Source organism: Neovison vison, chromosome 13 (assembly GCF_020171115.1).
Source record: "Neovison vison isolate M4711 chromosome 13, ASM_NN_V1, whole genome shotgun sequence".
NCBI lineage: Eukaryota > Metazoa > Chordata > Mammalia > Carnivora > Mustelidae > Neogale > Neogale vison.
The window spans coordinates 5,245,273-5,259,967 of record NC_058103.1 but is presented as its reverse complement, the minus strand read 5'-3'; the positions used below and the strand labels follow the sequence as shown (position 1 = coordinate 5,259,967).

Here is a 14,695-nt window from a genome sequence, read left to right as displayed (position 1 = left end):
AGTGTCCCTCGCCGGTCCTTCTTCACCACTGCCCTTCCGGACGCTCAGAGCTCCGGGCCCTGCCTACCTCCACTCTTGACAGCTCGGCTAACTTCTATTCATCCTTCAAAACCCATCCCTGGTCGCCTCTTTGCTGCCTCCGCAGTCCGTGGCCTGCGGCGCAGGGTCCGTGCTGTGTGTTGACTCTCCGTGCAGGCCAGACCCCCACAAGGCTGGGCACGGCGTAGGCAGTCAGGCCGTGTTTGCCGAGCGAGAATATTCCGTTCTTTTCCTCTGTGCCTCCCGCCCCCCGGGCCGCGTTTCCCCAGCGCTTCCAGCCGCGGGGCACACCGTGGACGGGAAGTCCTGCCCTCCTGGGCCGACCTGCCGGCGACTCGCAGTGCCCCTCCCCCGCCCTGGGGCCCTTTCCCCGGCGCCCCTGCCCCTCCCTCGTGATCCCCGCCCCCACCACGAAAAATTCCCCTCTTTGTCCCGTTTGCCTTAGAAACCCGGAGGGCAGCAAGCACCCCCCCCCCCGGAGTTTCCGTCGTTCCCAGTGGTTCCCGCTCTTGTCCGTTTTGGTCTGTTTTCCTTGAGTCCCCTGCGGCCTCCTCGCTGGCCCCGTTGGGCTAGTTCTGTTGGTTCCTTCCCCGGGGCTTCTCGAAACCACCTCTGCCCCCTTCCCTCCTCCTGAGCTTTGCTCCGTCTCCCCTTTCGGCCCAGGTCCCCGGGAGCGGACACCCCCAAGCCCACCGCCCCCTCTGCTCTGCTGTTTTGCTTCTCTCCCTAGGACTTCTCGCCGCCGGACACCCAGTATTTCCCTGAGTGTGGCCTGTCTGTCCCAGTGGGCCTGGTGCGCCCAGGCCGCTGCTGACCTCGGGCTGGCTGCGGCGTTCCTGGTGCCTGCGGCAGGGCTGGGTGAGTAGCCGGTCAGTGCTGGACAACCAAGTGCACACGGAGCGGGTTGTGTCGGCCGCCTTCGCACCCACCTCCTGCTGTCCTTCAGTCCTTCAGTCCTACTGCTCTCTGTTTTGCCATAGACCCTCCCCCCCCTTTTTTAAAAAAAAGATTTATTTTATTTATTTAGAGAGAGAGAGAAAGAGAGTTTGCACGAGAGGAGGGAGGGTCTCAAGCAGACTCCGTCCTGAGCGCAGAGCCCGACACGACCCTCGATTTTGCAACCCTGAGATCAGGACCTGAGCCGAAATCGAGTCGGATGCTTAACTGACTGAGCCACCCAGGCGTGCCACCGTGGACCTCTTTTTAAGTTCTGGCCCCGGGTCCCTCTTGAGTCAGCCGCTGCAGACAGCTAGGTGGGGGGGAGCCTGGTGGGTTCCCTGTGACCCGGAGGAATGGCATGCTCTGGGCTCTGGGGCTATGTACAGGGGTTGAGGCAGGTGAGATGTCTGGGCAGCACCAGGCTGAGTAACAGAGAACAAAAATGCCAAGTTGTTTGCGGTGCACGGTCCGCGAGTTTATAATTAGTCCTTTACAGAAGTTTTGTTTAGACGATGGCATTGTGTGGGGAAGGTGTTACCTGCCTAGATTAAGCCGCAGGAGAGGGGTGGTGCTGGGATTTCTGGAGGAGGTTGGATGGTGACATAGTGTGTCGGCAGCGGAGGGTTCAGGCGGTGGGGGAAAGTGTGGATGGGGCGAAGTGGCGGGATTGCTGCGGTTGTGAGACCCACTACCTAGGGGAAGAGCTGGGTGATAGGCAGGCCGAGCGCCTTAACAAGGGACCCAGGGGGAGTTTCTGACGGTGCCCGGGACCCCACATGTGGGAGGAGGGGCTCTGTGGTACACTAAGGTCGGGCATGGAGAAGGTAATCAGGACGTGCTTGGGCACCTGAGAACTTGGCGTGGGGCTGTTTGTGCTGCTCCGTCGCGCCCTCTGCTGTCCGGGATGCGCTGGGCAGCCTTGTTTTCCTCCGGACGGTGCTTCCCCCTAAAAGCACAGAATTGAACTCGTCCAGACTGAAGCACTTCTTTCCAGAAACTAGTTGGCAGCAATTTATCGTGTGTGATGGTTCACAATTTCAGGAAGAATTTTTTAGGAAGGGGCAGTTCACTGCTGGGTGAGTGTGTGTTTGGAGTGAAACTGGCAGACTTGGACCTTACCTTTAGAATTGGGGGACCGGTGCCTCAAACACCAAGGTCTTGTGTTATGGGTGTGTCTCCTCTGCTGGCTTATGGTTGAGATGGGATATCTAGGCAGGGGGTAACGGAGGCACTGGAGCCCCAGGCGGGGCGGTGAAGGTGAGGGTGACATGCTTTTCCCATTTGGTGGGTTCTGGACATCTTTCCATTTGAGTATTTTGAGATCTACCCTCAAAGGCCCAAAGTCACCTTCCAAAAGGCATCTTTAAAATCCTGAATCTTTCTGCTAAATCCAGACTCCATTTAGTTAGGCCCTCTTTTTATGTCTTTCAATGACGTTTTAGTTTTCTTCCTGTAGCTCTTGCTCATTTTTGTTTAAATTATTTGCAGATATCCCATAGTCTTCACTAAAAAAATTAAATCTTCTAATTATGGTTGGTGTATAGAAAAACCCTCATTTTTGGGACGCCTGGGTGGCTCAGTTGGTTGGACAACTGCCTTCGGCTCAGGTCATGATCCCGGAGTTCCGGGATCGAGTCCCGCATCGGGTTCCCAGCTCCATGGGGAGTCTGCTTCTCTCTCTGACCTTCTCCTCGCTCATGTTCTCTCTCACTGTCTCGCTCTCAAATAAATAAATAAAATCTTTAAAAAAAAAAAAAGAAAAACCCTCATTTTAAATTTTTATTTATTTTATATATTTTCATTAAAAAATTTTTTAAAAAAGATTTTATGTATTTATTTGACAGAGAGAAATCACAAGTAGATGGAGAGGCAGGCAGAGAGAGAGAGGGAAGCAGGCTCCCTGCTGAGCAGAGAGCCCAATGCGGGACTCGATCCCAGGACCCTGAGATCATGACCTGAGCCGAAGGCAGCGGCTTAACCCACTGAGCCACCCAGGTGCCCCTCATATTTTTTTAAAAGATTTTGTTTATTTATTTCACAGCCAGAGACACAAGTAGGCAGAGAGGCAGGCAGATAGAGAGGGAAGCAGGCTCCCTGCTGAGCAGAGAGCCCAATGTGGGGCTCGATCCCAGGACCCTAAGACCATGGCCTGAGCCGAAGGCAGAGGCTTTAACCCAGTGAGCCACCCAGGTGCCCCCAAAGTCCTCATTTTTATGTTTAATTCTGTAAATTTACATAATTATGTTTAATTATGTAAATATGTTTATTCTTAAATCCAATTGAGGATTTGCTAGGGGGCATGTTTTCTTTTAATTACATGTGGTGGTAAATATTCTTTCATGCATGTATTCTGACACTTAACTTTGTTTGGCCTCAGGTAGTTTGTCCTCAAAGGACAGCAGAAAACTGTCTTCAATGGCTTCCTTGGTGGCTTATGATGACTCGGAGTCAGAGGCTGAGACTGAGCCCGTGGGAAGTTTTAATGCCTCTGGCCAGAAGAAAGACAGCTCTGATGGGCTCCAACCTCCTGGGCAGGATTTTGCATCCAAAGCCTCAGGTGTGACGGAAGGGACAGCACTGCCTGCAAAGCATGGTTCTTGTGAAGACCCAGCTGGCCATCGTCTCCCACTGGTTCGGCTCTGGAGAAGTGACCCAGGATCTTGTCCCAGCCAGCGGTTACAGTGGCCCAGGACGGAGCCTGATGTCACTGTCCCTGCAGATAAGCCTCCTCGACCTTCCCTGTGGACCAGCCACACTCCAGCTGGCCATGTGCCCCTGGCAGCTGCCCGCTTTAGGCCGGTGAAACTCTCCTGGGGGACTTACAGCTCCCCTGAACCATCCTTTTGTGCCCAAACCAAATCTGAAACCCCGGGTAAAAATGGTAGCTCTCTTCAGAGGACCAGGTGTGAGGACTGTATTGTGCCCTACACCCCGAAAAGACTACGGCAGTCACAGGCATTAAGCACAGAAATTGGTAAGAGTAAAGATGTGGCAGCCCAGGGTCCGTCTGCAGGGCGTGCCCCTGCCCCTCTCTCTGTGGCCCCCAGAGTGTCTGAGTTTATTCAGCCGTATTTGGACAGTCCGTATAAAGAAACCACAATTCCCAGGAAAGTGCTCTTCCACCTGAGAAGCCACAGGGGCCCCGTCAACAGCATTCAGTGGTGTCCAGTCTTTGCTAAGAGTCACATGCTTCTCTCGGCTTCCATGGATAAAACCTTCAAGGTAAGGCTTGAGTGATGCCGCCTTTTTTCAGGGACTCTTAGAAGTAAACTGCTGGGGTGTTTTGTTCTTCGCAACAGTGAGGTAGGGGTGCCGAACATCTCTGGGAATCCTGGAATTCTCCCTGTTGTATTCGGGAGTGGGTTCTCAGTGGCCCACCCTGGACTGTCGGTCCATTCTGTGCCTTCCACGCTGATGCTGCCTTGCTTAGGCCTTAGGCCACCACAGAATGCTAGTCCTTAGTCCTCGTGGGGACACTGAGGACATGCGACACACTGGCGCCCTGGGGGATGAGGTCGCTGCGTGAGGGCAGTCAGAGGGGGGAGGAAAGCAGGCTCAGGGCAAGTCCTGGGCCCCTTGTGAGCCGCATGGAGTGTTGAGCATGCCAGTTATGTGCTGGGCTCTGTGTTGGACGCCAGGGGAGCAGAGGTAGACAGATCGGTCCCTGGCTTCGGGGCATGTGGTGTTGTAGGGCCATGGACAAGTGGAGAGGCCTTCACAGCCGTGGGCTCAGGAGTGTGAGGACCAGACTCCCACTGGGACACAAGTGCTCCGTGAACCCACTGGGAGGGACAGCAGCCCAGTCTGGGAGGCTCAGGAGAATGAATGCCTCCAGGAGCAGGGGAAGATTCACTTGGTGGAGGGGGTGAGACGGGGCAGAAGGATGTTCTTGGCCATAAAAGTCTTGGGGGCCTGTTGGCTGGAGGGGTGGGGTGTGCAGGGAAGGGCCCAAGGCTGCGGAAGTAGGCCGGGGCCAGACCGGGAATGGCTACCGATGCCCTGCCGAGGACTTGCGGTTTATACAGAAACTCTTTTGTCGTTGTTGCTTATTTGTTTTGAGAGCTACTGAGGTCGTGCAGACTTGCAGTAGGCCGGCTGCACATACGCAGGGATGGAGCGGAGCGCGTGTGGAGCACCTCCTGTAACCTGTCCCCAGCCCCTCTGGGCTATACTCTGTCCTCCCCCTCACCCTCCTCAGCACCTAGCAGCTCACCTGTATGTGGTACGTGCCGAGTAAATGAGAGCTGAACCAGAGCTTCGTGGAACGAAAATGGCTTTGGAGTCGAAGGGACGTGGCTTCAGATCCAGCTCTGTTGTGCAGCAGCTGGTCAGCTAGCCCCCTGCGAGTCTGGTGTCTCATCTGTAAAGGCCATAATCTTTCCTGCATCATGGGGTCATGTGAGAAAAACACTTACAAAACCCTGGCACAGAGCTAGGGACCCCACGGGTGCTCGGTAAATGCCAGCTTCCTCTAACTCTGTTCCTCAGAGTTCTAGAACCGTCCTGTCCAGGACATCGTATTTGCAAGTTTTTATTTTATATATACATACATATATATATATATATATATATATACACACACACACACATTTTTTAAAAAAATATTTTATTTAATTTTATTTATTTATTTGATAGAGATCACGAACAGGCAGAGACAGCAGAGAGAGAGAGGGGGAAGCGGGCTCCCCGCTGAGCGGAGAGCCCGATGTGGGGCTCGATCCCGGGACCCTGGGATCATGACCCGAGCCGAAAGCAGAGGCTTTTACCCACTGAGCCACTCAGGTGCCCCAAAACTTCTATATTCTTTCCTCCCTTTCTTTTTCGCATGTTTCTTCCTCCCTGTCTCTGGATGCCTGCCTTTTTTAATCTTAAGAAATCAAGTCCCCACTTAACTTCTTTCCTGACATTAATGCTTGCCCTTTGACACTGAACCTTGATACAGTGTCCATGTCTCTTCTGCCCTCCACTCCCCTTGCATCCACAGGGATGAGGTGATAGAGTGACCTTCATTCCAGGGTGAATCAGTGTTCTTGAAAATTCTGGCTGCACATTAACATCATTAACGATGGGTTTGTTGGGGCGCCTGGGTGGCTCACTGGGATAAGCCTCTGCCTTGGGCTCGGGTCGTGATCTCAGGGTCCTGGGATCGAGCCCCGCATCGGGCTCTTTGCTCAGCGGGGAGCCTGCTTCCCCCTTTCTCTCTGCCTGCTTGTGATCTCTCTCTCTCTCTGTCAAATAAATAAAGTCTTAAAAAAAATATTTTATTTATTTATTTGACAGAGAGAGAGATCACAAGTAGGCAGAGTCAGGCAGAGCGAGAGGGGGAAGCAGGCTCCCCGCTGAGCAGAGAGCCCAATGGGGGGCTCGATCCCAGGACCCTAAGACCATGACCTGAGCCGAAGGCAGAGCTTTAATCCACTGAGCCACCCAGGCGCTCCGATGGGTGTTGTTTTTAAGCAGCCACTTTGAGTCCTGAATCCACTAGTCTGTGTTCTCTTCTGGCAAAGCGAATAGAGTTGTGCAGGGACAGTGCTATGTCCTGCCTTTAGTCTGGAGCCTGGGGATCTTACACCCCGGGCTTCGGTGCTGTTCCTGTGGGGGGCAGTGGGGGTGGGACCCACAGGAGGCTTCTGGTGTTCCTGGTGTGGTAACGTGCTTGGTTCAGTCCCGCGGTGCTGGGGCTTCTCAGCGCTCCTTCCCGAGTCTGCGCCGTGGAGGGCCGAGAGGAGACTTGGCCCTTTGGTCAGGAGCATGTCTGGAGGGTTTCCGGTGGGCCCGCGTAGGGTCTGTGTCGTGCCAGGCCGTGTCTGGCTGGCCCTGGAGGTGGGCTGCAGTTAGCGTGATCGAGGCCTTGTGGTCTGGCTCCATCCCCAACAGCTTTGTGACCCTGGCAAGACACTTAACCTCTCACGTTGTTTCCTCCCCAACAGAACAAACTCACAAGACCGGTGGTTGGCACTTCTGAGGTGGGACCAACGCCCAGGTGTGTGTGTCCGAAGCACCCAGTCTAAGGCCAGGCTCGGGTTTTTGTGGACATTGTGTGGTTACAGGTGGGCTGCCTGAGGGGCACAGGCAGCCTCTTTCTAGACCCTGCAGGGAGGGGGCTGTCGGGCAGATGCCGGCAGCATAGGCTGGAGGAGGAGGCAGCCTCGCCTGGGGGTGTCGAAGGACAGGCTGGGTGGCTGTGGGCAGAGATGGGTGGAGGGGCGTAGGGCAGCAGGTACGCCCTCGTGTGTGCCTGCCACCTGCCTGCTGTCTGTGGGGTCTTGTTCCTGCTGGCGAGGGGCAGGCTTGGAGCCCTGTGAGGACTGGCTTGCACCTGGCATCAGTGAGGTGCTCTCTGGGCCCTGCTTGCCTCACTTGCCCGCCAAGTTTAGGTTTCCCCTAGGCAGAGGCATCCCCGCTGTAGTATCGTTTTTAAACAGAGCGTGTCTGAGTGAAGCCGTGTTTGGGTGTTGTGTGTGTTCAGTCGTGTGGTGGGTGTTTGTGGAGTAGATGAGTGTGCTAGGTGCTATGCATTGGGGATGCGTGGATGTCCTCAGGGAGGGGACCCTGGATCAGCCAACCAGCTGTGACACCGTGTGACCAGAAGGGGGCGCAGTTGGCCCAGCTTTGGAAGCTGCTCAGGCACTCTGTGGAGCGACTGCCTAGGAAAGCTTTGCCTGCGGTGATGCACTCAGACTGGGTCCTGGGCCGTTGGCTGTGGAACTGACCTCAGTGGGGCCCGGTGCAGCTGCTGTGCCCGCCCTTCCCGAGGAGGTGGTGTGTGCGCTGCAGGTGATGTGGCCACCGGCCTCTTGCTCAGCCCGGCAGGCTCCAGGGAGCCCTGTCCACTGCCCTGTCTGGCAAGGGTGGCATTGGAGGTGGTCCAGGGACAGGGCGTGGCTGCCTTCATGCCTGCAGGGGTCAGTGCCTCCTGACCTCCTTCTTCCTTTGGGATCCTGAAAAAGCAGGGCTTTAATAAGCCACACATACAAATGGTGGACCAGGATCCTCACTGCTTTCAGATATTTGACAGCTGGGACGCTCGAGAGGCTCCGTCAGTTAAGCGTTTGCCTTTGGCTGAGGTCATGATCCCAGGGTCCTGGGATCAAGTTCCGCACTGAGCTCCCTGCTCAGCGAGGGGCCTGCTTTTCCCTCTGCCTGCCATTCCTCCTGCTTGTGCTCTCTCACTCTGACAAATAAATAAAATAAATCTTTAAGATATGTGACAGTTTCCAGTGACAGAATTGCTTGGCAAATTGATTTTGAGCACCTCTTCAGTGTGAAGAATGTGTGACAGGGGCCGGAGGAGCCGGGATGGGAAAACCGATTGGGGACTAGGTTGGAGCAGGGCTGGGAACCGGGGAGGGAGGTCCTGGCTGAGGCCTCGGTTTTGCTGGGGCCTCAGCTTCATGGATAGCCTGGTGTGCAGCCTGCAGCTCCAGGCAGGATGGTGTTTCTCCTCTGCCCTGGGGTCGTGGGGGAGGGCAGGCGCTGCAGATCTTGGGGGCCTGTGAGGTGGATGGGGGGAGTGGGAGTCATGTGGATGCTGAGTCTGGAGTGAGTATGGGGCTATGGGCGCCGGCAGGAGCCCTGGCTCCCTGTAGCCCAGTCCTGGATGGAGAGCAGACAGTGCAGTGGGGGAAGAGCTAGAAAAGGTGGATATGACAGGGTGCCCCCCCAACTCTGTGCTCCCTTCCTAAGGTGCCTTTCTTCTTGTCTTTTGGTTGAAGCCTGCCAGAGTGCCTTCTTGAGCCCCACTGCATCAGGAAGGAGGGAAAAGCTTGGGGGCTGGGGTCACAGCACTTAGTTTGAATCCTTCCTCTGTGGCTGACTGGCTGTGTGACCTCAGGCAAGTTACTTCTCCAAATCTCAGTGTGTGTGGTCGGTAGAGATGACTGTGCCTGCTTTGCTGGTTTTTTGTGGAGAAGAAACAGTGTTGGATGTGAACTCTGTTGTGGTCCTTGGCGCACAGTAGGCACCTGCTGTGTGTTTATGATTTTGCTCTCCCCAGGAATCTTCTCCCTTCCTTACCCCGAAGTGGCATCTCCTTCTGCCTGTGTAGCCATGAACCGTATCTGCGACACCTTGTAGATTTTGAGCCTCTTGAACATGGAAACTGTGCCAGACCCATTTTTATATTTTTCATAGCACCTGGCACAAAGTTTTGTACATGCTAAGTGATCAGTAAAGATTAAAGAAATTTTTTTGGATTTTATTTCCAGCCTCTGGATTCCAGCCTCTGGGTAAGGATTGTCTCTTAAGTGCATAGATTTTATTTGCCACTAGGGGGCACAGTAAGACTTAATATAAGCTCACTCAAGCTTCTAGAATGTGAAAGAATCCTTGATTCAAGGTGGTATTTACTGAAATATGATTTCTTTTCTGATCAAGAGAAAAACAGCACAATCCATCTGATTAATCTAAAGAGCGTGAAGTGCCAGTTCCTTCATCTCTTTAAAATGTAGCTTTGGAATTCATAAATTTCAATTGGGCACATTACAGTGGAAAGATACTTATTTTAATATGTTCTAAATGCTCTGTGAGCTGTAAAATATGCTTATATTAGTTTTGAAAAATTTACAGCTGGAGAAGTTAAGTAGAATCAAACAATGACTCCTGGCTGCACCGATGCTCCGTTTTCTTTCCTGATGGTCCCTTCCTGCCCCTGTCTGCGGCATGCATCTGTTTCTGACGGTTGTAATCCCAGCACGGATACCCTTTTATCTACTCTTTTCATTTCCCTGTGTCCTCATTTGGCTCAACACGTCTGAATACCCACTGCACATAAAGGTAGAATTCAGACTTTGAAGCCCTTGGAAAAAGTGCAAGTGTGGCCTGCTGCGTTCAGCCAGATGCAGGCCCCTCCCCGCCAGCCCCGTGTGCAGAGCCCTCTGCTAGGCACCACACACATTCTCACAGGCGTCTGACATCTTTTCTGCTTCCAGGGACCACCGTCCGTGCAGCAGAACTCAGAGTTCTGAAACACAGAGCGATTTTAAATAAAATGTTTGAATCAGGTGTTGTTCATTTGTTTTACAAAATTGTTTGCTTTAGGAATTTTTTCAATAATAGGCTTACCTATGATACCTAAAAAAATTTTTTTTTTTCATTTTTGATCATGAATGTAATGAAAGCTTATTGTGAAAATCCCTGAAGATGCACAGAATATAAAGAATGAAGGAGAAAACAGAAATCGTTGATAACCCTAACCCTGAGTCAGTGCCTCACTAACACTGCGGGCCTTTCCTGGTCTGCCCCCCCCCCCCCGTCCCCGTGTGTTCACGGAGCCGGGCTCACTGCAGAGCGGATGCAGTTTTGATTCTCCTCCCTCCACCCCATCTTTGTGCTGTTTGTAAGGAGCATTTTTATGCTTTATTAAAAACTTTCCCCAAATGTATGTTTATGACTGTCTCAAGTTCAAAACTTTGCTTTGTCATTTCTGTGTTGTTTCCTTTCATTACCTGCTTCTCTTTCTGAAATGGCCAGTACTTCAGTGAACAGGGCTATACGTAATCCTTTTCTGTTGCCTTAGTGGAGGTAAGATGGGCTTTGATTTACACCCGGGGCTTGAGCTAAAGCCTTTGTGTCTGGTAAGTGGAACCCAAATAGATTGGCAAAGGTTTGGTGCTATTGTTATGTGAGACCCTTGAGTTCCTATTCCGTATCTGCTGCCTGGTAGCTGTGTGACTTTGGGAAAACCACTTTGTCTCTCTGATTCCCCGGTTTTCTCATTGGTAAAATGGGTATAATGGCTGCCCGTGGGGGTTGTTGCTACATAGAAGAAATGAGAAGATGCTGCGCAGTGCCTAGCATGTGGGAGGGCCCGAAAGACCTGTTCTTGATTCCCCTTTTCTTTTATTGATTAAACAGTTAGAAGAAAGGTGAGTCACCCAGAATCCTCCAACTTAATGTTAACTCTTGTTTTTGTGAATCTTTTTTTAAAAGATTTTATTTATTTATCTGACAGAGAGAGGTCACAAGTAGGCAGAGAGGCAGGCAGAGAGAGAGGGGAAGCAGGTTCCTTGCTGAGCAGAGAGCCCGATGCGGGGCTCAATCCCAGGACCCTAAGATCATGACCTGAGCCGAAGGCAGAGGCTTTAACCCACTGAACCACCCAGGAGCCCCTTTGTGAATCTTTTAATAATCTGTCTACAGATACATGTTTTTCCAAGTGTTCCATGTCAGTACTCCTGAATAGATATTTTTAAAATTTGAAAAGTTTTTGGGTTTCTTTGTACCAAGCTGTTTACCTATTCCCTTTTCAAAAATGGCACATTTATTTGGAAGCATGTACTGGGGGGCTGGGTCTGTGTCTCCAAACTGATCCCGTTTAAAACGTGGTAGAAGAAAACGAATTGGAGAGAGGTTTGCCTGCTCTCAGCACGTTTTGTGTCTGTGCCTCTGGCATCCTGGGGAGGAGCGATTTCGTCCCTGAAGAGGCCCAGGAGAGGGAGTCTGGGGGCGGGGAAGAGGTGCCCACCTAGAGAGGCACCAGGATCCATTGGGTCTGGGGCCCCCTTCCCGCATGCGTTTGAAGGAAAGGATTTTGTTGTGGAGGCTGAAGACCCAGATTGGGGGTCTCATTGTGCTGTTTGCCAGCTCTGTGGCCTCTGACAGTGAGGAGGCTGGAGAGAACTCACCATCCCCGAGCGCTTACCACCTCCTAGGAATGGTTCCAAATGTTCCAGCTCCTCTTTGCGACTGGCCTGTGAGGCAAGGGCTGGTCTTCTTCCCACTTTACACACGAGGAGGCTGGGGCACAGAGGGGTTAAGGGATTTGCCCGTGATCACACAGCTGGTGTACTGGAGAAGCAAGACGGGAGGCTGTCAGGCCGCAGAGCAAGCCGAGCTGAAAGACTCATTCTGTTCTTCTGCCTCTGAGGATCAAGGATGGGAATGCGCATCCCCTCTCCCAAGTTGTGCCCGGGCTCTGTCCCAGCCTCAAAGTCCTGTGGTTCTGCTAAGGGACATAAGGAGAAGAGATGATTTCCGTAGTGGTTTGGATTTGCATTTTTATGTATTACAGGATCCCGTTGATTTATCATTGTTAGCATATCTGGTTATATTAGGGGATCTTAAATGTGCTTTGTAGGAAGTAATATATCTCAGATTCAAAGACAAGGAATTTATGGATTCAAGTGCCAGAGTGAAGGTTTATTTCAGTTTTGAAAGAATTATTCTTGATGGATTTTACAAAATGAGATTGAGAAATGATTTGATGTGTAGAGTGAGGAGTCGAGGAGCATTATGTAGATGATTGGCGATTTATTCCAGGCACGAGGCAAATCTATTGGAAACCAGAGCCACACAGCTGGGGAGGAGGGCGGGGTGGTGGTGGTGGGCGTTGGGTATTTGGGGAGTGAGTGATTAACAGTGCGCCGAGGGCGATTAGGTGGAGGCCAGGAGAGGCTGGCGCGGCGTGTGCCCGTGCGCAGAGATCACCTGGATCCGTCTTCGCTTTACAGAAACCCAGGGAGGGGAAGACACTGGCCTGAGGGCACCCAGTGAAGTCGGTGGTGATGTGGACCTGGAATCTTCTGTAGGAAGTGCTGGGGTGCTTCTCTGGACATGGCTCCTCTCCCTTCCCACCTTTTGTGTATTTTTGTTTCTGGGAAAGTTCATGGTCATCTCAGTTGTCCCAGGGGTGGGAGTAAGGGCGTGAAGCCCAGTGACAGCAGGGTTGCCGAGCTTCTGGGAACTGCTGTGAGATCCTGAGCTGGAACCTTCTCTTTGTGGGAAGTGATTTTTTTTTTTTTTTTTTCTTTGACACTCCTCTCCCGCATATGAAAGCTGCAACGTTTCTGAGGCCAACAAATGAGACATTTCCCACTTTCCCTTTGCTTGCCAGAAGGGCCTTGCAAGCTTTCGCCTTGCAGAAAAAAACCTTAAGTTGAAGGAGGAATAAGAAAAGGAAAATGTGGCAGAGCACAAGCTGTGTTTTCTGCTTTTTGAAAACTTCATTCCGTTGAACTTTAACAGCGTACGCAAGGCAGGCCGTGTGCTTGCTAGATGCTGACTGGGAGAAAACAGTGCTGTGCGAGGGTGCAGCCTCTGTCCTCAGGGAACCAGCCTCATCCAGTCTCATTCCGTGTCATTAAGGGAAGAATAGAGCAATTTGGGAAAATGCTTTTAATGTAATTGAAAAATGCAGATTGCAAAATTGGCACGGTTAAGAGTTGAGGCAGTCTAGTAAATTATTTCTTGCTGCTTTTAAAACTTGGACACAGAAGATTCTTAAAGGCACTCATTTACTGCCCAGTGATGGCTTTGTCCCTCTCCTTTAAAAGAATAAGTTGTTTTAGATTTACCTTAATTTTATCATAAAAGTGCTAAAATTTTGGGAAAAAGACAAAAAAAGGTAGAAGTTAAAAAAAAAAAATAAAACCCATAGGTCTCCACTCAGGCATAACAACTGTGGATGTTTTGTAAGCAGCTTTTCCTTTCCACATTTTTTCCCATAAGCATCAGCTGGTTTTAATTATACTGTAGGTACTTTGTTTTTATAATCAGCATTTACAAATTTTGTGATGGTTATCTTCTCCCCATACTTTTGCCCCTTAAAAGAAGGGCAGAGTCCAACCTTGTCACCTTTTCTCGAAGCTTCTGCTCTCTCTACTTAGGCTTCTTCCCCAGGTGCAGACCCCTGTGTGAGGGGAGTGGGGCAGGGTGCAGGGGTAAGGGCATAGAGGGATGGTCAGAAGTGCATGTGAGGGAGACCAGTTGTGTCAGCCCAGGATTCCTGGAACTCCCACCCCTCACCCCATTCACGAGCGAGCGCTGTGAACCCAGGCTGAAATGGTCGAAGGATCCTGGGGCTGCTTCCAGGATGGCCTTCCGGTCTTCCCTGGCTAGGGGCGAGGCGTTGGGCACCATGTCCCCTCCTGTGGAGCAGGGGCCTCGGGGAGATGGGCCATACCCCTGGGGAGGTTCCCTGTCAAGGGCTTTGCTCTGGGGACTCAGATTAGTTCCTTGCTCTGGGTGTCCCTGGATGGAGCTTCTAATTTCCTTTTCTTTCTAGTTCTCTCTTTGCCTTAATGTTTTGTTTTTCTGGGAAATCTCCTCCACCTTTTCTTTCAATATATATATTTTTTTGATTTTGTATTTCTGCTGCCATATACTTAAACTTTTTTTTTTTAAACTGAGTATAACTTATATTCAGAAAAGTGTTCTATTCTGATCTATCATATTTTTACATTCCAAGAGCTGTTTCTTGTTTTCTGAATGTTCCTTTTTTAAAGAATATGTCATTTTTAAAAAAAATTGCATATTTACAAGGTCTTTTCTTAGCTGTTGGAGTTCTTTGAAAGTTTTCCTATGTTTCGGAAAATGTTCCTGCCCCTTGTCACCTCCTTTTACCCTTGTTTTGGTGTCTGTGTTTCATGTGAGAGGACAGGGACCCTGCCCTGCTGATTTCCATTCAGGGAGGAGGCTGGTGAAAGCTGATCTAACACACAGAGGCTCTGTGTGTGTGTGTGTGAGAGAGAGAGAGAGAGAGAGAGAGGGAGAGAGAGAGAGAGAGAGAGAGAGAGGATGGAGCCTGTCCACAGGGAGGTTGCTGCAGGGTGATGAGGTGGCCGGCTGGCACCTAGGGCAGGACCGCCATCCATGTGAACCTCTCGACGTGTTTTGGGCACCCTGGTCAGTTTCCCAGACAGGACTCTTGATGCCGTGGCTGCTGGCATGCGGGCATCTGAGCCAGGGAGAAGGCAGGGGTCCCTGTGTGGGGCGTGCC

General features: G+C 51.5%; 1 protein-coding gene across 2 annotated transcripts in view; it reads left to right on the top strand.

Annotated features, from left to right (window-relative positions):
- Positions 1 to 91: 91 nt before the first annotated feature.
- The window catches only part of WDR25 (WD repeat domain 25), a 142,813-nt gene continuing 128,209 nt past the window's right edge, over positions 92 to 14,695 (top strand). The window contains exons 1-3 of one of the 2 annotated variants that reach the window (XM_044231355.1): positions 92 to 165; positions 770 to 897; positions 3,356 to 4,200. In XM_044231355.1, the coding sequence (XP_044087290.1) occupies positions 3,394 to 4,200 (807 nt within the window). In that variant the 5' untranslated portion in view covers positions 92 to 165; positions 770 to 897; positions 3,356 to 3,393. Of the gene's footprint in view, positions 166 to 769; positions 898 to 3,355; positions 4,201 to 14,695 lie in introns of those variants that run through there. The other variant, XM_044231354.1, reaches the window with a different exon arrangement.